This window comes from Phoxinus phoxinus (assembly GCF_949152265.1).
Source record: "Phoxinus phoxinus genome assembly, chromosome: 2".
In the NCBI taxonomy this organism is placed as follows: domain Eukaryota; kingdom Metazoa; phylum Chordata; class Actinopteri; order Cypriniformes; family Leuciscidae; genus Phoxinus; species Phoxinus phoxinus.
The window spans coordinates 46433946-46461237 of record NC_136877.1 but is presented as its reverse complement, the minus strand read 5'-3'; the positions used below and the strand labels follow the sequence as shown (position 1 = coordinate 46461237).

Genomic DNA, 27292 nt, shown 5'->3' with positions numbered 1-27292 from the left:
CTTAATTAAAGGGGGGACATAGAAAAATTATTACATAGAAAAATATCAAACCACTGTCTTGACCAACAAATATTGTAATTTATAAATGTATAATATCTTACCTGTCAACATTTGGGCGGTGTGTTTACTCCCAAAAAAGCAATACAAAATTCTGGATAATTATTAATGTGACACTGGAGTGATTGGTTTCCAGCAGCAACTATATTAATTATTATAAACTAATATATTAGCTTATATACTAAACATAATTATCATTTAATTCAAAAATACACATTCTGAAGAATATTTACTCACCCTCATGTTGTTCCAAACCTGCATGCGTTTTTTTTGCTTTTAGAAAAAGAAAAAGAAAAGTATACAATGACAGTTTGTGATAAAAAAACCTGTCAGATGGCAGGGTACACCATAACAGCCCTTAAAAGTTATTTCTCTCATTATGTCTAATTTGCAATCAATTTAGAAATGGCACCATAAACACATCACATCATGTCTGACATCACTGAACCCACAATGCCACTGATTCGGGCACGTGTTGTTGGTGATCACCAGTTCGATTATGAGGGAGGGAGACTGAGATTTGAAAGCTGCATTGGAAGGGAAAATTTAGTATGAATAAAAATCTAAATTTCGAGCTGATTTTGTGGAGAATCTAACTATATATGTGTAGGCTATATAACATTGATACAGTAGTGATCAGGGCCATCCTTAGGGCGGTGCAACTGGTGAGACCGCATGACCAAAGGGGGATTCGGTAGGCGATCGCTTCCTCTAAGGTCCTGTTTACAGCTGGTATTAAGATGTATTTTGGTTGATCGGATCACAAGTAGACGAGGGAGACACATTCCCGTTTACACCTGGTGTTTTAATCCGTCTCTTTTGTCCACTTTCAAACACTCATGTCCTGATTTCTTCGAGGGGAGGTCTATAGGCGGGTAAATGTGTGGGCTTTTACAGATCTTTTGATCTAATGGACAAAATAAGCTCAAGCAATTGACATATACACGACTGGAGACGAAGGAAAAACACACGGAGAGCATCAGCTTTAGTTTCTGCTCTGCAGCCGCAAGATGAGCCGTATGCTGGGAGTGTGTGTTAGAAATCAGGAATGATGAGAGAACATTGTGCTTGGTGCGTTTTTCATCTTCAAACCAAACTTGGGTCTTCAGCCGACAAAGTTTAAACCCCGTCTGGCTAGTGCGCTTCCCATAATGTTACGCATTAGATCAGTAAGCGGAGAGTAGACGGTCTTTTGTGGCTGTTCGATTACACTCGACCACATGAGAGTTTACACTACGACTGAATGTGTTTTCGACTACCTCTGGAAGTGGTGGAAAATGGACAAGCTTAAAATGTTTTTGACCCCGTTCACACCTGTATTTAGCACACACACATCTTAATACCAGGTGTAAACAGGGCCTAACTCACCCCTGGTAGTGTCTGTACTGTATAAACATGATTTCCCATGTTATACAGTAGTACCTAAAAAAAAGATTGCAAACTAAATCACAAAGATGAGACATTATCATCAAACACTTGACAATTCTTAGAGAATAAATGACTAGTTTCAGAGTTAATTCTATCATACATTTATTTGGATTAAAGACATGCAAAAGTGACAGTATCTGATGATATTCAAAATGTAACACTTAAACATGGCGTTCCTTTGAGACTCAGTCGTTATGTAGGACTTGTATATCTATAAACTCATATAAAAAAAAGGCGCTATGATTATCAGCCATACAAAGAGACAAAAACAAAAAAAAGCTCTGGAGTAGAAATAAAGAAAAGAAAAAAACAAGCACTTCTACCCAGAGAGTACCTTTTATGAGGTTAAAACTTCCTCTGTGTACCATTTTATAGTCTGCCTATTTGTGAGGGTCTTTGAAAGGGACTGCTTTCCAAGACCAGGAACCAGAACCATTCTTGAAATGACAACCGAATATTTGTTTCCATGAACCCTGGCTCCGTTCAGCAGTACAAAGACAGTTTACAAAGGCCATTTTTAAAGCATACAGTACATAGTACATTAGAGAAAAGCTTTCATAATTCCTTGGTAAGCACTACTTTAAAAAAAAAAAAAAAAAAAAAAAACAAGATACATCTGATCAACTGTTTCAAACATTTGAATCCTTTTAAAGGTTTTTGAAGGCATGGCTTTTATTCATTTAAAGTTATATTTTTGCTTGCGTTCCAGTGGATTTCATGTCCTAATGTTGGTCATTTTAAAGCATACTTGAACATATTTTCTGGAAAGCCATGAGAAGCCTTCTTAGAGCTTAACCAAAGGCCTGCCAGCAATTTGTGGGAACATTTAAAGAAAACTAACAACACTCGGAAAAAGAAAAAGCCAATTCTTTTCACCCCCCGAAACAGTCGTTCAGAAGGCCAGACCGTGTTGCGGGTGATACCACACACACACACAAAAAAAAAATGGATTTTGAAGTCTGCTATGCAAGACTTCCTACCCTTCCATAAACCCTGTTCCTACCGTCAAGAACAAACACTAACTCTAAAGAGCTGCACTGATACAGTAAACTACATCTCTGTCCGTCACAGACCAGAACTCACAGTTATCACGTGATCACAAACCTCTCAGCATTTATTCCTTCACCGTGCATCAACGGCTACATCCTTCATTACATCACATCCACGAAAAACTCACTGGGGTTGCCCATGGCCAAGTGGAACGACTGCCTGGAGGCGGTGAGCTCAGGCGGGACCGAGCCCAAATCTCGGGTTGGAGGAGCTCCAGGAGGCCCGCCTGGTGTGCCCGAGGCCAGCAGGGGGTGGTGGGGCGGCAGGGCAGGGCCTTGTGGGTGCGGGGCTCCAAGTGCTAGGTGTGCGTGCTGTGGCACCATCATCACCATCATCGGGTTGTACGGGATTGGGATTCCAGGCGGATACGGGGCGAGGTGAGCGGACGGGACGCGGTGATGCGAGCGCTGGCTCGAGCGACTGTGCTCGCTGGGCGTGGCCGAGCCGTGGTCTCGTCTCAGGCCGCTGCGCACCGAGTAATCGGATTCGCTGCCGCTGCCGGAGCGCGAGTCGGCCCCGCCCCCGCTGGGAGATTTGTCGTCGCGGACGCTGCCACCCACCGTGCTGCCGGAGACACTTTTACTTCCTCGTCTCTTCTCTCCGTCGCTGCGTGTGGAGCCACTGCTGTGACTCCCTGAGAGAGAGAGAGAGAGAGAGAGAGAGAGAGAGAGAGAGAGAGAGGGAGAGGGAGAGAGAGATAGGGAGAGGGAGAGAGAGAGAGAGAGAGAGAGAGAGAGAGAGAGACACACAACAGCTGTTAATAGGTTCTGTGGACACATAAACCTCTTTCCACAGGGCAGCTGAAACAATTAATAATAATAATACATTTTATTTGTATAGCACTATTAGTTACAAAAAGAAGTTTAAAGTGCCCCCATTATGCTTTTTCAATATTACCTTTAATGCAGTGTGTAAGATCGCTGTTTGTAATGTCATTGTAAACTTTCAAAAGTTGAATTAAAAAAATATATATAAAAAAAAATAATAAAAAAAATGTATATATATATATATAGCTGTTTGTGAATGTAAAAGGTCTGCAAAGTTTTAATGATTAAAGTGCAAGGCAAATAATGTTATTTTCTCCTAAAAGAAAGAATTGAATCTGAACTGTTGAAACGAGTCGTCGGTAATTCCAGTCTCACTTCCTGTTACAAACCTACATAATTAAACACATTTGCATAATCCCAGTCTATGGTCTTCATTGGCTGCCTGTAAACGTCTACTTTGACCCTCAAACACTGTAGTTGTAGCTGAGACCGGAAGAGTTTGGTTTGTGTTGTTCAGGACCCGTGCTGGAACTGATATGGAAAAAAACGACGCCATCGTTCTTGTTCTGTGTATCAAACGTTGAGGAAAATCCGGAGCTGACATTCAGATATGGTAATGAGTGTTTGGTTTCAGACACGCTGTAAGCTGTACACCAATCAGAACAGACTTGGCCGTCTGACCAATCAGAGCAGAGTAGCTCTTGGAAAGGAGGGGTTTAGAGAGTGAATCTCCGAAAGTACCGTTTCAGATCAGAGGTGATGTGTAATGTATATAAGAAAATGTAAGTGTTTTTGACCTTGAATACATGTAAATTTGTTGTAGGAGTAAAATCAGGAACCTTTAAAATAGCATAAAACAGGCACTTTAAAGTGTTTCACAAGAAAAAAAAAACTATTTTAACATAAAACAATAAAATGTATTAATACGAATACAAATTAATATTTTAACGCATATTATTCAACGTTTTCGCACAGCCTTAGTTCCTTAATGAAAATCAATGGACAAACACCAGTTTAAATGTTTAGTGTCAGTAAGGTTTCGTTTAATGCTTTTGAAAGAAGTCTCTTCTCTTCACCAAGACTGCGTTTATTTAACCGAAAATACAGGAAAAACAATAATATTGTCAAATATTATTTCAATTTAAAATAACTATTTTCCGTTTCAATGTATTTTAATATGTAATTTATTCCTGTGATGGAAAAGCTGAACTTTCAGCATCATTACTCCAGTCTTCAGAGTCACATGATCCTTCAGAAATCATTCTAATATGATGATTTGCTGCTCAAGAAACATTTACCAGGTACTATAAGCAATGTTGAAATCAGTTGTGCGGCTTAAAATTTGAGGAAGCAATGATCGAGATTCTTAATGTTTAATATTTTTGTAATAATTGCTTTAATGAGCTCATTGTTTCGGTCTTCAAATGAATAAATTATATGAGCAAACTGCATGATTTGTATTATCTTAAAACTGTACATTTTTGACATATGACATATTTTGACTCTAAATTGTAATGTAGAAACCAGCCGTTTTGAAATATGTATTGTGAGAAGAGCAATTCAAATAAATGTGAATTGAATGAGTAGAAAAGTTCAAAAGAACAGCATCTATTTAAAATATATTTTTTATAACATTATAAAAATCTGTATTGTCACATTATCAATTTAGTGCATTCTTGCTGAATAAAAAAATCTTACTGACTCCAAACCTATGAACAGTAGTGTATGTGGACTTTTGAGTTTATTGACTATTACACTTCCATATATTTGTGCCGAGTACGTCCACACACACACACACACACACACACACAGAGTGTAGCTGGTTACCTTCGCTGTGCTGGCTGCCCGCGCTGCCTGGGCCGTAGCTGTAGTTGGAGAGCTCATGGTAGGGAGGCGGCTGGGTGGAGTAAGGGTGAGGGTACTGGTACGTGAAGGAGTGGAGCAGGGGCCACGGGGTCGCCCCTGGCAGTGGGAGAGGGGCCAGAGTGTCCTGGTCTGAAGCGCCGCTGGATCCATCGTTATCGTTAAGAGAAAGGTTGGCCATGTCTGAGAGGAAAAAGTAAGTGAGAGTCTGTGTAAGTGAAAAAGAACATATGTGGCCCTGGATCACAAAACCAGTCACAATAGTCAAAATGATCGATTTTTCTTTTATTTCAAAAATCATGAGGATATTAAGTAAAGATCATGTTCCATGAAGATATTTTGTAAATTTCCTACCATAAATATATAAAACATTTATTTGTGTGAGTGAATGCAGCACAATCACGAACATAAATGGACAACTTTAAAGGCGATTTTCTCAATGTTTCAATTTTTTGCACCCTCAGATTCCAGATTTACATAGTTGTATCTCGACCAAATATTATCCTATCCTAACAAACCATACATAAATGGAAAGCTTATTTATTCAGCTTTCAGGTGATGTTTAAATCTCAATTTTTAAAAAATGACCCATGTGACTGGTTTTGTGGTCCAGGGTTTCTTGTGTATTCCTTCTTTAAAATATTATCTAAAGAGAAACGCCAGTTCTACTTACAATTTTCACAGTTACTAAAGTCTCCAAATATGTAATAACACTGTTCGGAGAAGGTGATCTTGTTAACAGTGTGTCTGATGAATCCAGCCTTCAGTAGGTTACTGGCATATTTACGAGCCTCCCGTCTGTCTTGAAACCCTTCGATGTGATGGTACAACCACTCAACCACATCTGAACCTGTACACAATCATAAATCATAAAGTCAGAGAAAAACAAACATGAGATTAGATTTAAGGCCCATTTGTCTCATCGTCATTTTACAAAGTTCATTTGGGAACAGTTGCTGCATCCCAATTCACACACAATCCGTCCTAAATAGTTATGTTGTAATGTTGTGACCAGCTGACTGGCTTCGTTCATGGCTTATAACTCTTTAACTGGGACTATTTTAAAATCCCTATGGGAAAAATTAATTCAAAAACAAAAACTTCCAGAACCAGCGCTGCTGAAAAAGGGGGCGGGCACTGTTGCACTATTGTGAAATAAAATTAAATGAAATATACTTTACTGTCCCTGATAGGGAAATGTGTAACGGACTCAATAGCCAGCATTTCAACAGAACCTGGTACATTAAAAATTACACAAAATATGTATACACACTACAGGTGAAACTCGAAAAATCTCGAAAAAGTTCATTTATTTCAGTAATTCAACTTAAAAGGTGAAAATAATATATTATATAGACTCATTACATGCAAAGTGAGATATTTATCAAGCCTTTATGTGTTATAATTTTGATGATTATGACTCACAGCTTATGAAAACCCCACATTCAAAATTATAATATTGTGAAAAGGTTTTCATAAGCTGTAAGCCATAATCATCAAAATGATCACAAATAAAGGTTTGAAATATCTCACTTTGCATGTAATGAGTCTATATAATATATTAGTTTAACCTTTTAAGTTTAATTACTGAAATAAATTAACTTTTGCACGATATTCAAATTTTTCGAGTTTCTCCTGTATACACTTACACCAAGAATAGGACTTCGCTAATCCACGTTTAACAATCTGATTTGATACTGGCATGAAACAGTTATAATGTACGGTGCTAGTATTTCCCAAAACGAAACGTGCCTACTCTTCTGCTAGACACTCAAAAGTATGTACTTTTTCTTCACACAAACAGCACATACTTGATAATGGTATAAGCAGGCGAATTGGGATGCAGCAAGCGTGTGTAAACACAGAGTCAGGTAACGGTGAACACGTCTCTGACCTAGGAAAGCATTGGGAATGGTGATCTTCAGCCACATTCGGTCTCTGACCTCCAGACCGGACTCTGGAGATGCCATGGCCTTCGCAACAGATGCCATGTCAGAGCGAAGAGACAGGTTGAACTCGTCAAAGCCTGCAGACGGAGAAACACAGTTAGAATAATGAGTGTAGGCTGCTTGATGAGTAAAGGATGAGTAATGAGCGTAATGCTTACGTTCAGTTTCAGTGACGGATGAGCTGGAGGTGATGGTGCTGCTTGGGTAGGACGGAAACACCCCTGTGAGAGCGACCGAGTGATTGATCCACGCCGCTGGGTCTATGGGCCGGATTGGCTCATCTGACAGACACCATGAGGAAGGATGTTAGACAAACAGATCTCAAATATCATCTCATCGTCATTAAGACTTTTAAATGTTCTTGAAATAAGTCTCTTCTGCTCACCAGGGCTGCATTTATTTGATCAAAAATACAGTAATTTTGTGAAATATTATTGCAATTCAAAATAACTGTTTTTGATTTAAAATGTAATTTATTCCTGTGATGGTAAAGCTGAATTTTCAGCATCATTATTAACTTCAGTGTCACATTATCCTTCAGAAATCATTATAATATGATGACTTGCTGCTCAAGAAGCATTTATTATTATCAATGATGAAAACAGTCGTGCTGCTTAATAGTGTTTCTTTAATGAATAGAAAGTTCAAAAGAACAGAATTTATTTGATTTTTTTTTTTAATGTTTTTACTGCTACTTTTGATTTAAGCATCCCTGCCTAAAAGCACATTTTTATTTAAAAAAATAAATAAATACAATCATACTAACCTCAATTTATTGGGTCTAATACATTTTATGTAATATTACAGTTACATATTTATTTATATATCATGTTAAAATGAGATTACTTACTGCGTGGCAGGGTGAAATAGCCTTGAGGAGCAGGATCCCAACATTTCGCCACAGTCAGAGTGATGGGTCTAAGAGAATTAAAGTGATATTATAACATTGCAGGATATAGGCAATAGGCCTGTTCACACTAACAACGCTACATATATAAGCGTCCATGTCAGATGACGATATTGTTCAGTTTATTCTAAGCGCGCACTGCATTTAAGTCGTCCGCCGCTTTAAACGCTCGAGCTCTTTAAAGCTCCCATATCGTCAAAACTGAAATTTCCTGGCTCCTCTCATGATAACAGAGGTCTAGGGGATATGAAACTACCATATAAGGTTCAAAACAGTCGATCCACAGACAAATGCACACAGCCTGCATAAAGTAGCTGTGCCTTTTCACGAGCCGTTGTGACTTCCGTATAAATGTGATGTCAGAACTACTCAGGCCAATCAGAAGAGAGGCTTATGAATATTAAGTAGACAGGCCAAAATCGACCTGTTCTTGGCAGAGCTCCTGAGAAAGGAGCTGTGAAATACATATTAAGGTGTTTTTTGGTACTTATAAAACTTCAGAAAGGTGTACAATATGGGGCCTTTAAAGCAGGATGGATTCTGATTGGCTGTCAATGTAATGCAACACTACTGTACTCTTATGCTCCCTTCAAGTCATGTCAGAATGATTGCATTTAAAAATATAGCTGCAAGCAGCAATCACCGGGGCCAAGCGCAAGCAAGACGACAAGACATGCCAAAGTGGCTGGGAGTGTGAGACCAACTGCAGCAAGGAGCAATTGAAGACATTTAAAGATGAATTTTGGCAAAATAGTTGAAAAATCACATACATTTACTAAAAATATGAGTATCACTTTTGACCAATAGGTGGCGCAATTACGAAACTGATGTGATGTGGTCAGAGTGAAGTGACAATGACACATACAAAGTTTGGTGTCAATCTGTCAAGGCATTGCAGATATAAAGCCTGAATAGTCATTTTGGCATCATGCCTCAACTTTGCTCCTGCGGTATACGAAAACGGTTTTGTCTATCGACACGAAATCCATAACTTTTACTTGGCACGGTCTGGAGATGACACGATCCGATTTTGGTAAAAATCGGACGTTCGGTCTAGGAGGAGTTCGAAAAAGTAGGTTTTAAAAGAAAATAAAGATGGCGGACAGGAAGTTTGACCGACTATGGCAAAATTGGTATTTATGTTTTCAGCATAACCCAAGGAATATATTGAGATCAGTGTCATTACTATATGCCAATTTATTCAAAAGTTATTAGCATTTTTGGAAATTTCATTATAACTTTTGACCAAAAGGTGGCGCTGTCTCATAATCTTTTGAGTACCTTTAGGGCCTTGTACTGATGACCCATACTGAGTTTCGTAACGATACGTTCATGCGTTCATAAAATACAGCATTTTAGCATATAATTAAAAATGGCCGACAGCCAAAATGGCCGATATGGGAAAATTGGATATCAGTCAACTCAGCACGACGCCCTGAATCTAACGAGACCACTTTTGTGATTTTTGGACAAACCGTTCAGAAGTTATAAGCAAAAACATAAATTCTTCATATCTCCGGACCAGTAGGTGGCGCTGCGCCGAAACGCAGCATGTAGCCTCAGGTCATGCTTGTGATGACATGTACCAAATTTGGTCTGAATCCGATAAATCATTGTGGAATTACAGCCTTACGTCTGTTTTTGCGAGCGCTACGTAAAATTTATTTGCGCGGTATTTGAGAACGGTTATTCTAATCAACTTGATTTCCATAACTTTTTGTCGTTATGGTATGGAGATGATCTGGTTCAATTTTCGTGAAATTCGGAGCAACGGCCTAGGAGGAGTTCGAAAAAGTAGGTTTTTCGGAAAATTCAAAATGGCGGGAAAACTATTATGACGGAAAATGACGTCATAGGGTGCAGTCGAATCGTCGTGAGCTCAGGAATCAGAGGAAAAAAGAATTTTGTTGATAGGCCTTACGGTTTAAAAGTTATTAGCATACAATTTCTGAAACTTTGGACAGGTGGTGGCGCTAGAGGGAATGAGTTAGAAACACCAAAATTGGTGTATTTGATGTTGGGACTGTCCTCTATCAGAATGTCAAACCAAAACAACTTTCCCGCATACGCTTCTATGGGCTGCCATAGACGCCCAGTCGGAAGAAAAAGAAGAATAAGAACGGGAACAGATACAATAGGTGCCCGCACCTTCAGTGCTTGGCCCCTAAAAAGCATTATATTATACAAGACAAGTACATATAAAGAGCATCACAATGTTGTATTGACCAGTTTCCACCAGTGAGATTTTCTCTAGTTTAAATTAATTGCCAAAATACATTGCTAAAACCTCCACTTACAACACTAATGTGAACCTTTTTCTCTTCATTGTATTGTCATTGTCAGGAGGCATAAAATAAATAAATATGTGACGTTCCAGGATGATAAGCTTAGAATTAATTGGTTGAAATGAAGTCAAAATATTGGAGAGTTTTTTCTCCCGACCCCTCCTACTTAGACTGGACGCTGGGTTGCCAGATTAAAGACACGCAACAGGATTGAGAGCAATTGACAATGGAAAGCCTTACACTGAGTTAATAAGCTGATTTATCCGTGTTTTAATATGCCTCTGGACATAGAGATTCTTAGATGGATGCCGAGGCTTTTTAGGTCGGGCAGAATCTGCAATCTCTGACCCAGTTTGTTTGCTGGCTTCAATGGTTACAATAAGCGGTGTTTTCCATCAACTGGCAACCTAGGTGTGAAAATACTATTATGTAAATTGGCAGCGGGCGGACATTCTGACAAGGAAAGCACATTTTAAAGAAGAATAACTGGCTGTAGCACTGTTTTTTGGAGAAACGTGTATGTTGTGAACTTAGCATGTTTCCTAAATCCCTGTAAACATATTATGGTATTTTTGTGCTTTAGTATTGTAAAAAAAAAAAAAAACATTACATACAGCACCTTTAAAGTCCCCCTGTAGAGAATAATTGTATCCCTTAAAACAAATTTTTGATCACCAAAATTACATTAACATTTTTTTTTCATCATGTTTTTAAATAGCGTGAATGTAACTCTACACCCTTGCCTCATTTAGTATACGCAGTTCTATGAATATGCAAATTAGCCCCGCCTCCACTCACTCACAGTAGATCAGAGATCCACTCGTTGACCTGATTGGTTACAAGGTAGTTTGTGACGTCAGAAACACCAGCGATTTAAAACCGCGATTTTTGAGACTGTCTTTGGTTTGCTGCAGTTTTAAGGAGCAAATACTCAGCAATGGTGTTGACTTATGAATTTGCACATGGTTTGTCTTAAGGCATATTAAAAACACCACATAGACATATAAACAACATTAAAAGCTTGATTTTCACCACAGGGGGAAATTGTCACAGACTCACCCTGGCTTGTGGACGATCTCACGGAGAACCCTGACGGCATCATCATTACTCATGTTCTCAAAGTTGATGTCATTCACCTGCACAGAAAAGAGAAGCAACATTACAGTAATTACAACAGAACCCCGCAGCAGTGAAAGTACTGATCTCTTGTTTAGAGGTAATTACTATTGAAATGTTCCCAAAGTTCGTGCCTTGAAGCTGGGTGCGGTCTGAGAACATGGTTTCAGATTTTAATGCAAAGCCACTGCGTTCGACAGGAATTAAAACTCACTCATCTGACTGGCTGGTTGCCCATCGAGTAGATTATAACGTGCAGGTCTCACTTTGTGCCTGATTTCCTAACACTAATCACTTATTTTCTACACTCTTAGAAAAAAAAATAAAAGTTTCAATGTGGTTTTATATAGTAGATACAGAGATGTTTTCTTAAAGTTGCTGGGTAGAACTAGTTATTGATTGGTCAGCACGGTTGGGGTCTGTCACAGGCTCATCAGCCAGAAGGAGACAGAGGACCTCTTCACGGTTCACTGCATAGGGCTCATTAAAGCATTTTTGTATTTAATGTACATTGCGCTCCACAAATATTTGCAACCTTGGTAAATATTTCAGCCAATTTTTTGCAATTTCTCCTCAAAATATTCACAAATAAAGTCAAATATTTAAAAGGGGAAAAAAATCTAATCATAAAACTTTTTTTTCTGAAACATGTATTCCACAATTATTGGCACCACTTCATTTAATAGATATCAGAACCCTAGGATTTATGCCAAAAAGGTTCTATGAAAGGAGAAATGTCTGATATGATTGCATAATACTCTCATGTTTAACAGGTTATTTAATTTTTTTCTAGTCATAAAGTTTGTTTACGTGGTGCTTAATTCATAAACATTTATTACAATTAAAAGTGAATTAAAACAAAATTCATCAGTTAAAATTAAATCCATAAAATTATGGGAACTCCTAAAAGGTTATATATATGAAGCGCCTGACAGAACACACACACAATTTTTTTATTTGAATCCACCAATCAAATTTCTTACAGAAAGGATTCAAATATTCTCAGAGATAACACAGCTTTGACATTCAAGGGTACATAAAGCATCGCTTACACCACACAGCAAGGATCACACACACTATCACAGCTGATCACACACACACACACCTGCAGCAGCATGTCTCCAGGTTCAATGCGTCCGTCTGCAGCTACAGCTCCTCCCTTCATGATCGAGCCAATGTAGATTCCTCCATCTCCTCTCTCGTTACTCTGACCCACTATACTGATGCCCAAGAAATTATACTTCTCTATAGGACACAACAAACAGAAGGAGTATGGAGCACATTATGAATTAAACACAACTTATACTTCATCAATAGCAGGAAAAAAATGCAGCGCAGAAAATATCACGGAAGAACAGGTAAGAAATGGCACTGACCCATGTTAAGAGTGACTGTAATAATGTTTAGTGACATGGTTGAATCGGTCACACTGCTGAACGAGGAAGCCTATAATACAACACACAGAAAACTCAGTAAAACAACAACGACGACTAACTGTTCAATAGTATCAGACGGTTGTTTCATACCCTCTCCAGGCGTGGGCGCTGTTTCCTGCGTCTGCGATGGCGTTTGAGTAATCTAGACGCTGTGCTCTGCTCAGTGGAGCTGCTGAACCTGATCACACACAAATAAACATTCATAATCAAAGTATTAAACTCATTTTGCTTCAGGATCAAGGTTTTATTATACAGGACATCAAGTCGCAACCCAACATAGTAAAAACTTTTAAATGTCTCTTTAATTGTGTAGGTTTCATGCTCATAACAGCCAATAACTCACTGCGTGAAACCATGTTGATCCTTATTGGAAATAAGAGTCTATTTAAAGTGCTTTTTAAAAAATTTGATCTTTCACGCAGGGTGTAATATCACTGTTTGTGAAAGTAAAAGGTCTGCAAAGTTTAAAGGTGAAAGTGCACAACAAATAAAGTTATTGTCTCCTAAAAGAAAGAATCGATTCTGAACTGCTGAGACTCTTTGGCTGTCCGTGAACAGCGTCTACTTTGACCCTCAAACACTGTAGTTGTAGCGGAGACTGGAAGAGTTTGGTTCGTGTTGTTCATGTCGAGAAGAATCCACTTTGATGCACTTTAAAAGGACGAGGACTCGCGCTGGAACTGATGCCATCGTTTGTATCACTGTGTGAGTGCTGACCAAGATCCGGAGATGAAGTTTAGATATGCTAATGAGCGTCTAATTTCCAACAATCGATGTAAGCGGTCGACCAATCACAACAAAGTGGGTTGTCTGACCAATCAGAGCAGAGTAGACTCTCGGAAAGGAGGAGTTTAGAGAGACTGAATCATCAAACGAACCGTTTTCAGACTCTTTGAGGTGACGTTCACTATATTATGAGAAAATTAAAGTGTTTTTTGATATTGGATGCATGTAAATCTATTGTAAGAGCAAAATTGGGAACTTTAAATTAAATTAATGGTAGCAACTGCCTTTTGTCTTCTACTATGTGCAAAAAATCTTATGCACAATATTTAGGGCTGGGCATATTTAAGGCTGGGCATATTTAGGGCTGGGCATATTTAGGGCTGGGCATATTTAGGGCTGGGCATATTTAGTGCTGGGCATATTTAAGGCTGGGCATATTTAGTGCTGGGCATATTTAAGGCTGGGCATATTTAAGGCTGGGCATATTTAGGGCTGGGCATATTTAAGGCTGGGCATATTTAGGGCTGGGCATATTTAGGGCTGGGCATATTTAAGGCTGGGCATATTTAAGGCTGGGCATATTTAGGGCTGGGCATATTTAAGGCTGGGCATATTTAGGGCTGGGCATATTTAGGGCTGGGCATATTTAAGGCTGGGCATATTTAGGGCTGGGCATATTTAAGGCTGGGCATATTTAGGGCTGGGCATATTTAGGGCTGGGCATATTTAGGGCTGGGCATATTTAGGGCTGGGCATATTTAGGGCTGGGCATATTTAAGGCTGGGCATATTTAAGGCTGGGCATATTTAGGGCTGGGCATATTTAGGGCTGGGCATATTTAAGGCTGGGCATATTTAGGGCTGGGCATATTTAGGGCTGGGCATATTTAGGGCTGGGCATATTTAGGGCTGGGCATATTTAGGGCTGGGCATATTTAGGGCTGGGCATATTTAGGGCTGGGCATATTTAGGGCTGGGCATATTTAGGGCTGGGCATATTTAAGGCTGGGCATATTTAAGGCTGGGCATATTTAAGGCTGGGCATATTTAAGGCTGGGCATATTTAAGGCTGGGCATATTTAGGGCTGGGCATATTTAGGGCTGGGCATATTTAGTGCTGGGCATATTTAAGGCTGGGCATATTTAGGGCTGGGCATATTTAGGGCTGGGCATATTTAAGGCTGGGTGATTTTTCGATTAATCGATTTTAAAATGTGGTCGATTCAAAATCGATTCTCAAAGGCAAAAAAATCAATTTTTTTCCATATTTATCTATCTATCACCCAAAAGCCAGTATTAGTTTTCCTACAGTTCATAGGCTTGCAGCCTCCATGTTACAGCTAATGCTGTGAGATTTTATGTTAGTTTTCTCTTAAACATAAAATAACCTGATCCCGTTTGATTATGGCATGCGACTGTTCTGACTTGTCCAATTTTCAGCATACATTTTTCATCTTGAATCAAAATCCTGTCTATTCAATCTATGCATTTGAAGTTGGGTTTTAATGTACCCAAGTGTACCTAAAATTAAATAAAAATTATATACAGGTTTGTGATTCTTAATTTCTTTTTATTAATTAACCACTTGTAAACTTATGTTCACCGTTTTATTTATATAACTATAGGATTTGTATTAAATCTATATTCATTGAATCGAATCGGGAATCGAAATCAAATCGTAACATCTGAATCGATACCCAGCCCTAATAATATTATATTATTTAATACCCTATCAGGACAGATCTGCAAGTATGCAACTCTTTTTTGGATTGTGACCGGCCAGTTGAGAACCACTGGACTAAAACCAAACTAAAAGCAAGCACAGATGCTTATACGCACTTAATTTCATTTAAAACATTTGATTCAGAGCACAGAAATAAAACATTACACACACAACCTAAAAACGACAGATGCAAAGCAAAGCACAAACCATTCTCCAGCCCCAGTCAAGCACACTACGCACTCTGACCTGCTCATGGTATCATCATCATCTGAATCACAGAAGCTTGTGGTGTCCAGTTCACTGCTCATCACTGTGGTGGCACTCTCGTACCCAGCCAGGTGTCTGTCCAAACGGGACTGCCCATTCATACGCGGCCCTGAAACTGAAACACAGCAGCAAAATGAACACGAACTGCTTTCTCAATGTTCTGAAACACTGTTGAAGAAATTCAGAGTAATTATTAGGTCAAACAACGAAGGAGACTGAGCAGACCATGTTGCTCTATGCTCTCTCTGGGTCGAGGTCTCTCTCTCCTGAAGGACACGACTGACTCCGTCTCTGTCTGATCATCTAAGGACTCCCGGCTTCCTGTTGTGTTGGGACTAAACACACACACACACACACACACACACATCCATCATGCAATGCTTTACATTCAAGACACATCTGTAAATCTTTGCAAGCTGAGTGAAACTTTTTAATTTTTTAAAAGCCAGCTGCCTCTAGAAAACCAATCTCTGATAAGGAACCAAGAGCAAGAGAGTTACACTGAAAACTAAATCATATTCTTAATCAGTATTTTTAACCTGATTGTATTTATTTTTTACAGTTATTTTCATTTAACAGCTTAAATTCTACTGTTACATGTCAGGCACCACAAACACTTCATGGTTTTAGCCACTTCCTACACAAAAACATATTGGATTACCTTGAGGGTGTCATGCAAAGGTTTTACACTACTGTTCAAAAGTTTGGGGTTGGTAAGAAGTTTTTAAAATCGTCCCTTATGCTCACAGTTTCATAATTGATTAAAAAACATTTATGCATCATATTTTAAAAGCATTCCTTTGCAATCCTTAAAGTTGCAGTAAGTTATTTCTGAGAAGCGTTGTTGAAAATGGATCTGACCGAGCAGCACAACACACTTGTAACCAATCAGCAGTAGGGGGCGGGTCCACTCATGATGGGGAGGAGAGAGAGTGAGCCAATCAGCAGTAGGGGGTGTGTCCACTCATGGTGACGGAGGAGTGAGAGTGAGCCAATCAGCAGTAGGGGGTGTGTCCACTCATGGTGACGGAGGAGTGAGAGTGAGCCAATCAGCAGTAGGGGGCGTGTCCACATGATGACGGAGGAGAGTGAGCCAATCAGCAGTAGGGGGCGTGTCCACTCATGATGGGGGAGGAGAGAGAGTGAGCCAATCAGCAGTAGGGGGGGTGTCCACTCATGGTGACGGAGGAGTGAGAGTGAGCCAATCAGCAGTAGGGGGCGTGTCCACATGATGACGGAGGAGAGTGAGCCAATCAGCAGTAGGGGGTGTGTCCACTCATGATGACGGAGGAGAGTGAGCCAATCAGCAGTAGGGGGTGTGTCCACTCATGATGACGGAGGAGAGAGTGAGCCAATCAGCAGTAGGGGGCGTGTCCACTCATGATGACGGAGGAGAGAGAGTGAGCCAATCAGCAGTAGAGGGTGTGTCCACTCATGATGACGGAGGAGAGTGAGCCAATCAGCAGTAGGGGGTGTGTCCACTCATGATGACGGAGGAGAGAGTGAGCCAATCAGCAGTAGGGGGCGTGTCCACTCATGATGACGGAGGAGAGAGAGTGAGCCAATCAGCAGTAGAGGGTGTGTCCACTCATGATGACGGAGGAGAGTGAGCCAATCAGCAGTAGGGGGTGTGTCCACTCATGATGACGGAGGAGAGAGTGAGCCAATCAGCAGTAGGGGGCGTGTCCACTCATGATGACGGAGGAGAGAGAGTGAGCCAATCAGCAGTAGGGGGCGTGTCCACTCATGATGGGGGAGGAGAGGGTGAGCCAATCAGCAGTAGGGGGTGTGTCCACTCATGATGGAGGAGGAGAGAGTGAGCCAATCAGCAGTAGGGGGTGTGTCCACTCATGATGACGGAGGAGTGAGAGTGAGCCAATCAGCAGTAGGGGGCGTGTCCACTCATGATGGGGGAGGAGAGGGTGAGCCAATCAGCAGTAGGGGGTGTGTCCACTCATGATGACGGAGGAGTGAGAGTGAGCCAATCAGCAGTAGGGGGCGTGTCCACTCATGATGGGGGAGGAGAGAGAGAGAGCAAGAGGGAGATTTGAAGAAAGACTGTAGAAAGAGAGATGCTGAGAGACATTACAAAAGAGAAAAGCTCAGAGGAATATCACTGGGTAAAAAAAAGGGTTATGATCAGGCTCTTCTGATCAGGAGAAAGAAGAGCTTTAGGACCCGCGTTAATATTAGAAAAGCTTTCCAGCGCTGGAGAGACCTGAGCGGGAAGGCCTGAAAACGGACCCCAAGGTAGCGTTGTTTCAACTTTGGTTTTTCTGTTTCACAGAATCAAGATATACCGTTGTTGTAATGTGAGCTAAAGTAGCAGGACAGTTTTGAGAGTCATTGTTTGTCTGGAGCTGCTGCTGCTGGCGACTCACAACCAAACTCTTGCTTGCATTTATTCTTGTGTACTGTATGTTAATTTTTTGTTCTTCCTTGCTTCGCTTCAGCTATGATTAGGAGACATCCACTCTTGGATTGTTTGTTTATGCATTTAGGGTGCGGAGCAATGAAGTGAGGGGTGTGTTTGTTTGGGCTGATTTCAAATATCAACAGTGTTTCTCAGAAATCGCTTACTGCGCCTTTAACCAGGATGTCTGATGATATTTCACATATTTTGACTAATCTATGATACAGCTTGGAAAAGCAAATAAACAAAAAAAAGTAAGTGTTCCTTCAAGGAAAGCTGTAAAGTTAGTCACTGACTGAGTACTGAGTACCGAGTACACAGACCGTAACCACAAAATGGCATTCATGGCAAGAAACAGAGATGCAGATTAACATACTGGAAGGAAGGGGGTCTGGAGTCTCCGATCCCCCCCGTCCTCTCGGCGGGAGGTGGAGGCAGGGGAGGAGGGGGGGGTGAGGGCTGAGACGGGACCTCTACTGGAGGGGCTGGGGGTTCAGCTGCAGGGGTATCTGAGGACACCAGCTTACAGAGAGAAAGAAGGTTGAGGTAAGAGTGAAACGTGATCCATACAAAAAAAAAACAAGGAACTAAAAGGAACTATAGGAAAAGATCTTATGACCACAAATTATTCTTTTTTACCCGACATATACTCGTGCAGCTCACTGAAAAAGTGTAAAACTGATCACACAATGCTTCAGGTCAAACATATCCAGTGTCTGGGTTTTACGCAAGTATAATTCAAATGAAGAGTTTAAGTTGGGAGAGGTAAATGTCTGATAGTGAACAGGAAGAGATCAACCCTTTAAAAAAAAAAGCCCAAATAGACCTGCAAACATACAATGGGAAAGTCATCAACAATCTGCAACAAAACACAGTATGCTAAATGTGAGTCGAAGTCATATACTTGAGAAGAGAAAGAAACTTCAGATGTACAGTATCATTGTATGCCCTTCTCCTTTCTTCATGCTAATGGATGCTAGGTTATTGTACACTCCCTCTCAAGGGACCTTGAGCCATCCTGACGGTGGTCTACTATTTCCATCCCAGTGGGTCTGGTTTCGTCCAGGCCCTTTGACTTAAGCACCTGCTTTTCTTTGAGGGCTTTTAGACGAGACTGGATTTCAGTCTCCGTGTGAAGGGCCTGACACACACACTTAGTGCTCTTTAAAGATTCACTGTGACATAAATCAAAACAGGCCTGTTACATGTCACTACAGGGATGAGGAGCTTCGGCGGAGCTTAGTCAAACGGGGCAGTTTGGACTCATAAAACCGAGAACTGTTATGACACCATATGAAAGCTCAGTAAAACAAATATTGTTTGTGGAGGAAAAAAAAAAAAAAATACAGCTGACAGAGAGAACTAGAACGGGAGCCGGCGTTTTCTTACCCAGGAGACAACTCTTCCGTTGAAGCATGGCAGCTTGGCACTGTCGTCTGAGATCTCCTCCTTCACCACCCTGAGCAGACACAGTTATTCAAGTGAGAACACACATTCCCATAGATAAATGCACACACACATTCCTGCGGTTTCACAGACGAGGCTTAAGTCTAGTCCAAGACTAACATGCATGTTTGAGCCGGTTTAACTGAAAGCATCTTGCACTGACATATCTTAACATACTATCAGTGCCATTGTTATCAGGATTCACATCAGTAATGGTTTTTTTTTCTAAGGCACGTTTATAAAAAGCTACTTTAAATGTCTTTAAAAGGCCTAATCCTGGCTTAATCTAAGCCCTGTCTGTGAAACCAGGCCTTAGGCTATTTTGACTTTACTTAAGCCATAGAAAGAATGTATATTCTAGATTTTTACAATTTATGATGAAAACATGAGTGGTACTAAAACATGCAAAACTTGCGGTCGCGATGCTGTTTAATATATATATATATATATATATATATATATATATATATATATATACACATTTATGTTAAAGTGCCACTATTGTGCTATTTTAAAGGTTCCTAATTTTGTTTTAGAGGTCTCTTACAATAGATTGACATGCATTCAAATAGGGCTGTAAACGATTAATCGCGTTTAATCGAATCCAAAATAAAAGTTTGTGCACTCTAAAAAATGCTGGGTTGTTTTAACCCAATTTTGGGTCAAATATGGACAAACCCAAACTTTGGATCAAAAATGCAATAAAAATTTTTTTAACCCAATGGCTGGGTTTGTCCATATTTGACCCAAAATTGGGTTAAAACAACCCAGCATTTTTTAGAGTGTGTTTACATAATATATGTGTGTGTATAGTGTATAATTATTTTGTATATATAAATACACACACATGCATGTATATATTTAAGAAAAAATTGTTATTTATATATAAAAGAGTTCTATTTAATATAATATAAAAACATATATGCAGTATATAAATATTTCTCAAATATTAGGGGTGTAACAATATATCGTGCCACAATATATCGCAATACAAAAATGCAACAATACGTATCGTGGATAGTGACAATATGTATCGTGGATAGTTCACCCAAAATAGAAATTACTGTATAAGAAAAAAATCATGTTTTCAGAGTTTTAGTGTCAGTACTACATTAAACTACTATATAATGTTGATTATAATGTATAATAATGCAATGGTCATCTTCAGAATCATGAATATTTTTATTCTGGTGTCACCATTGTCCTTGAATTACAAGCACCAAGTCCAAACCTGTTCATTTAAACCCACAATGTAATATCAAAGTTAGGATTTTAATCAACAGTACATTTTTTGTTAACCTTTTATCATATGTCTTGGGAGTATCGCAATAATATCGTATCGTGAGTTCAGTATCGTGATATATATCGAATCGTGAAATGAAGGTATCGTTACACCCCTATCAAATATATACATGCATGTGTGTGTATTTATATATACAAAATAATTATACATAATAAACGCACATATATTATGTAAACACAAACTTTTATTTTGGATTCGATTAATCGCGATTAATCATTTACAGCATTACAAGGTAATATTCGATAAAGCATAACAGGGGCAGTTTAATGTCAATGATCCAAGTCTCTATTCTATGATATTCTGGTCCCTGGCTCTGGTTTCCTCCTAAACTAATATGATTATGAAATTTTCTGTTTATTTTATTGAAAATACTATTAAGTTTGACCACCATCAAATCATCACATCTCATCCACAAGCCACACAATCTGAGGTGAATTCATGTCTGTAGAACAATAACAGGGCTCAACCATATGAATTTTCTGTCTGTTTACTAATTGGGCTTGTAGTAGTCACACTCACAGACCGTAACACAAGATATATTTATATTTTCATTAATTGTTCTGTTTTATTTACAGAAAGAAAATCTAAATATTCAAGATGGAAAAGATACAGCTAGCTATAATGTAATTGCATAAATTAACAAACACACTTTTGCACAAGAATTATGGGATACACTGTTCAAAATTGGGGTAAGTACAATTTTTTTGTACTGAATTTTTTTTGTCGCTGTTGAAAGAAATTAATACTTTTAATCAGCAAAGACTGATCAAACATGGCAGTAAAAACATTTAAGATGTTACAAAAGATTTCAAATGAATGTTATTCATTTAAACTTAAAGTTTATCAAAGGATCCTAAAAAAAATGAATCATGGTTTGCATAAAAATATTAAGCAGCACAATAGTTTTCAACATTGATAACTAAAAACGGAAGCTTTGTTTTGGCCGTTCAGTTACAACAACAACGGCGCATTAGGGGCCTGAAAACACAAACTTTTGAAAACGGGTTTCAAAGTTTTTTAAAGCAATACGTTTCTCATCTCCATTTAAACTACAAAAAAATGTGCATTTGTGAAAACGGTGACGTCATGCACATGTATATTACATGTTCAGTCTATAGGCGGGTAGTTTCTTTACAAAGTGACATCGCCAACTACTGGCCTGGCATGAATAATTCAGCGTTTTTAGTTTTTGTGGATCCGTGTGAACGGGATCGTTTTGACAAAGGAAAAACTTTTCCGTTTTTAGTACATCGCTGTCGTGTAAACATACCCTAAATTGCATTTTAAAATAGAAAGTGTTTATTTTAAGTGTAATAATATTTCATAAAACAACCGTTTTCACAGTATTTATCAAATAAAGGCTTGATGAGCAGAAGAGACTTCTTTCAAGAATTTTTTTACAAAATCTTACCAACAACAAACCTTTGAATGGTAGCGTATATTCTAATGCTTGCCGGGCTCATCACAAGTCATTTTTGCTAATCCGACAAAATCTCAGCAGTTAGCCAGCTACAAGATTATTTTGTTGACAACTCAGCAGAACTGACAATGCTATAACAATGTATAATATAGCACAGAAAAAAACAAATGTTTAAGTTTGCAAGGCATAACAATGGATGTAATCCTACTAGGGTGCCAAAGTTTAATCAGAGTTAAGATCTGAATATCTATCAGCAGTAGCAATAGTGATGCTTGCCTTAGAAAAATGAGAAAAAAAAAGTAATTACATTTTTATGTAATAATATAACTAATAGTGGTGTTTTCTAAGGCCTGGTTTCACATACAGGGCTTAGATAAAGCCAGGATAAGGCCTTAGTTCAATTAGGACATTTAAAGTAGCTTTACTGGTGTATTCACACCTTGAGACAAAACAATGGCACTGATAGTATTTTAAGATATGTCAGTGCAATGTGCTTTTAGTTAAAACAGCTCAAACATGCATTTTAGTCTGGGACTAGGCTTAAGTCTTGTCTGTGGTGTTTTTCATTGTCTGAATGTGCACAAACAATCGCCAATTCTTCTGCACCAAACAAACATTTGACTAGATGATGCAACTCTTCAACAATTTCACAAAGCACTTCCTAAAAGCAAAGCTCTCCTGGCGTTTTAACGCATGTGAAACAATCCCACCCCCAAACCCTCTAATGACGCTAATTAAGCCCAACATCTGTACTTGAAAAACAACCCTTGACCTCTAACACGGCCCACAACACACACTCTCAAACCACAACCTCTCACGAAAACCTGCTTTCAACAAAAGCTCTTGAGTTCTGGACATATTAAGTCTGCAGACCATGTTGCAATTTGGCTTAGAAACCATCTGGATATTTATTTGAATGTGGATGATTTGCACTTACAAAGTCTGGGAAGCAAGGTAAGAGGAATAAAGCCAGCCTGGAATCTGGTCTGTACTTTTAAGGGGATGTAAAAACAGCCGAGAGAATGTAGAGGGGCCCTGGAGAGACCGAGGGGTCCCCGGCTCCTTTCTCTCGCATTCACTCGCTTTCTGTTGATTCTATCCCAGACACTAAGCAAATGGCCCGTCTCCAACCTCCAACCATATCCCTCCCCAAACATCTCCTGCCACACACAGTCAGACTGACAGCTGGCTCTTCACACTGCGGATCAGCATCACGGCGCTCTGCCCCACTCCACTGCCGTATCCGCTTACATCCACATCCAACGCCGTTCAACAATAACACACACACGTCCACCCTTTACCACAATAACAGAAACTGACGAGACATCGACGGCCCTTCTTCCCCGGCAGGAAAGAAGAAAAGATCAAGTCTGAAGATTTCGCTTTCACAGTCAAATCTACAATGAATACAGATCTCAGCAATGCAGTTACATCAATACCCAATTAATTATTAAAAACTTAAACTGTCATTGAATGCGTTGGAGCTGAGATTTAAATTTGGTGTCTTTTTTTAAGACAACACTTGGCAGATTATTGCTGAAGTGAAACAAAATTGAAAAAGTGAACTTGCACAAAAATACAATTTTCAAATTTGATATTTTCCAAAACTGTGAGAAAAAGCCATACATCTAAACTAGTTGTGTTCCATATTTGAGGTTGATATCTCAAAAAATGGGCTTCGTTCGGCCGCAGTACCAAACGTTTCCACTAGATGAAATTCGCTCATTTTTTACCGCAAACAATACCGTGACTCTTTTGTCCAGGATCATTTAACCTTTTCGAATCATGTCCATGCTTTTGTGTGTGTGTGTGTGTGTGTGTGTGTGTGTGTGTGTGTGTGTGTAAGTGCCAAAACCATTACCAAGTTTCGTACTATTCCGATGAAGTAAAAAAATTTAAAAACACAAAACGTAAAAATTTCAAGTCAATAATGACAGCACCAGAGGGTTAAAAACGCTAATTTGCAAATCCCTGTAGAACCATGTTAGTTTCACTCTTCTGATGTAAATTGGTCATTGTTAATGAAAAAGACAGAACAGACCTCTGCGGTTTTCTTTTATACCACAGTCTGTATATTTTCTACACATATATTGCTATACACTACCATTCAAAAGTTTGGGTCAATAGATACGTTTTTTTAAACGTTTCAGCTTCATTACTCCAGTCTTCAGTGTCACATGATCCTTCAGAAATCATTCTAATACGATTTAGTGCTAAAGAAACATTTCTTATTATCAATGTTGAAATCAGTTGTGCTGCTTAATATTTTTATGGAAACCGTAATACCCTTTTTTTTGGATTCTTTGATGAATATAAAGTTTAAAAGAACAGAATTTTTTTGAAAACATTATTAATTTCTTGACTGTCCCTTTAGATCAAGTTAATGTGTCCTTTCTGAATAAAAGTATTAATTTCTTTAAAAAAAAAAAAAAAAAAATTCTTACAGAGTTTAAACGGTAGTGTACATATTATAGCAATCAAATAAATCATTATAAATAATGATCGTCATGAAACTTGAAATTGTCGACATAAAATAAATGCAACTCATTAATTTGCATTTCCGGCAGTGACTCAACATTTGGGCCTATAGAACTTCAGGTGAATGTCTTTGATTCATATATATGTAAACATAAGTGTAAACTGTCAAACTGATGGACTATTTACAGTCAGATGATAACCTAATTTGCAAAGATTACCGCAGACATTCCTGTAGCATCTGGATAATGCATAACTGACAAGTACGTGGCCGAGATTTATTGGCTGGTATTCTGTCCATGGCAGGACGATTCAGGCCAAATATGCGGTCTGAGACAAAGAACTGCACTCTTTATTAAAAAAAGACCGGCAAGACAGCAGTGGGACACTAAAAACTTGGCATGTGTGCAAAGAAGAGAGGGGAAAAGGATGAGGATTTCACTACATGATGAATCTGATCTACCTAATGTTTAGGTAGAAGACAGAATGGCAACAAATTATACAATATCATTCAAAACTTTGGGGTCAGTGAGATTTTTATGTTATTGAAGAAGTCTACTCACCGCATTTAATTAATCAAATATTCAATAAAACGTAATATTGTTAAGTGTATTCCAGTTGAATATATTTTAAAATTGAATTTATTCCTGTGATGCAAAGCTGAATTTTCAGCATCATTACTCCAGTCTTCAGTCTCACATGATCTTAATTTTACAATTTGTGCTGTTTTTGTGTTCAAGAAACATTTATTGTCAATGTTAAAACAGCTTAATATTTTTGTGGAAACAGTGAAGCATCTTTTTCAGTGTTTTTTGATGAATAAAAAGTTAGCAGCACTTATTTAAAATGGAAATCTTCTGTAGGATATATTTTGTAAATGTCACTTTTGACCAATTTAATGTGCCTTTACTGAATAAATCATTCATCTTAAAAAATAATAATAATATATATATATTTTTTAAATAAGGTGGTGTAGGCTACATTAAAAACTGAAAGATTTAGAGAAATTAGGCTATATATCTCGAATCTGAATTTGACTATATTGAATTAAAAAAAATAGCAATCAAGGTAGTAATAAACAAAGATAGCCTATCAAATAATGACCTATGTAGATATGCATGCAATGTTATATCTGTATCACACAACTAATAGCCTAAGGACAAAGTATTTTTTAATTAGCCTATACCAAGTCAGACCACTGATACTCTCTCGAGACATTTGGAAAGTTACAGTTACTTTCTTTGCAGTGATGCCTTGATAAGATTAGACCACCCAAACCTTAGCAAGCTGTTACAACAACATCTAAGTTAACGCAACATAGTACTACACAAATATTCATTTCCTACAACACGAAGAAAACGGTTTTTGCTCGGGCATTTCGTGCACATCTTTGTGTGTTTCAACTTACCCGAAGTCCTGGTCCATAGACTTGAAGAAGAATTTGTAGTTCGGCTTGTTCAAGACCTGTTTAAAATCCAACAGAGTGATTTTCTCAGCCGCTATGGGAATCTTCACCAAGTACGGCGTCTCCTCTTCGTCAATGTGATAAATTATTTTAGTCTCCGCCATGTCTCCTGACTCAAATCAACTTTCCCGTTGTTCTACGAAAGTATGGAAGAGGCAGCGGCTATCCTGCTAATGTTAGCCACCGCTCCGGAGAAAAAGGGGGTTGTTGAGAAAAAGTCGTCTCTAGACCACAATACTACTATCCAATAACACTGCCCAGGCCAGCGCATCCAGCATAAACAAAGAAAAACAGCGCCTAACTTTAAGTGTCTCGAGCACTCAAAAGTCTCATGATTTTGGTTTGTTAAAAACAGCCCTACAACCAGGCAAACTTCAACAACATTCCTCCCCCCTACAAAAACACATGGGAGATTTGGAATAGTTCTCTCCGGCGTGTGACGAAAGAGAGGCGCCCGCCGCCCAGGACTTCCCACTAGCCCGTTTGTACTGGGACACGTCCATACGAGTGTTTTGTGGTAGCCTACTAGCTTCTCGTGGTGGGAATTTTGATTCACTCGACTCGAATCTTTTATAACAGTTCACTAAAAAGATTCATTCACTGACCCTTTGTGAAGGTTAAAAGGAGAGTTCACCCAAAAATTCGGTCATTATTTAGGCCTATTCACCCAAACCCGTTAGACTTTCGTTGATCTTTGAAACACAAATGAAGATCTTTTTGATGAAATCTGAGCTTTCTGTCCCTCCATTAACAGCTGCGCAACTACCACTTTGACGCTTTAAGAAGTTCATTAGAGATTGTAAAATTAATTCGTATGAATTTGGAGGTTTAGTCCAAATTTTATGAAGAGACTCGATCGCTTTATATGATGAAGAGATTTAATTTAGGATTTTATTCACATTTAAACATTGATCAGTGAACATAAAACTCAACCGAACCTACTTGACGCGTGAGAATAAACCTCATTGGTTCTTGCAGAAGCTCAAACGTTATGCGTAACACGAGAATGAACCTCATTGGTTCTTGCAGAACCTCAAACGTGCTGCATAACACGAGAATTAAACTCGTAGGTTCTCGCACCTCAAGCAAACATGAACACATGAGTGCAATTCATAGTTTTATGACCTCTTTATGAACTTTTTGAAGCGTCAAAGTGCTAGTTGCGTAGCTGTTAACGGAGGGACAGAAAGCTCTCGG

General features: G+C 38.9%; 1 protein-coding gene across 2 annotated transcripts; it reads right to left on the bottom strand.

The window, feature by feature from the left end:
• Positions 1 to 1565: 1565 nt before the first annotated feature.
• On the bottom strand, positions 1566 to 26690 carry dvl2 (dishevelled segment polarity protein 2). Of its 2 annotated transcripts, XM_079605298.1 has the most exons (15): positions 26039 to 26690; positions 19376 to 19445; positions 18363 to 18508; positions 15799 to 15908; positions 15553 to 15688; positions 12949 to 13036; positions 12799 to 12868; positions 12528 to 12667; positions 11366 to 11442; positions 7965 to 8032; positions 7273 to 7395; positions 7060 to 7191; positions 5839 to 6015; positions 5130 to 5348; positions 1566 to 3169 (listed from the first exon to the last, which is right to left on the bottom strand). In XM_079605298.1, the coding sequence occupies exons 1-15, from the start codon at positions 26197 to 26199 to the stop codon at positions 2637 to 2639; spliced, it is 2250 nt and encodes a 749-aa protein (XP_079461424.1). In that variant the 5' UTR covers positions 26200 to 26690; the 3' UTR covers positions 1566 to 2636. The 2 variants fall into 2 exon arrangements, with proteins under 2 accessions (XP_079461424.1, XP_079461423.1); XM_079605297.1 differs by having other exon boundaries at positions 1572 to 3169; positions 7060 to 7395; positions 26039 to 26346.
• Between the last annotated feature and the right edge of the window lie 602 nt (positions 26691 to 27292).

What these genes read in the sequence shown, in the direction of transcription:
- dvl2 (XM_079605297.1), bottom strand. Translation starts at nt 26,199, where the DNA reads ATGGCGGAGACTAAAATAATTTATCACATTGACGAAGAGGAGACGCCG. An exon ending in CTATTTCACCCTGCCACGCA is followed by an intron (nt 7,396 to 7,964) that starts GTAAGTAATCTC and finishes GGTGTCTGTCAG; the next exon opens with ATGAGCCAATCCGGCCCATA. An exon ending in GGGCAGCCAGCACAGCGAAG is followed by an intron (nt 3,170 to 5,129) that starts GTAACCAGCTAC and finishes TCTCTCTCTCAG; the next exon opens with GGAGTCACAGCAGTGGCTCC.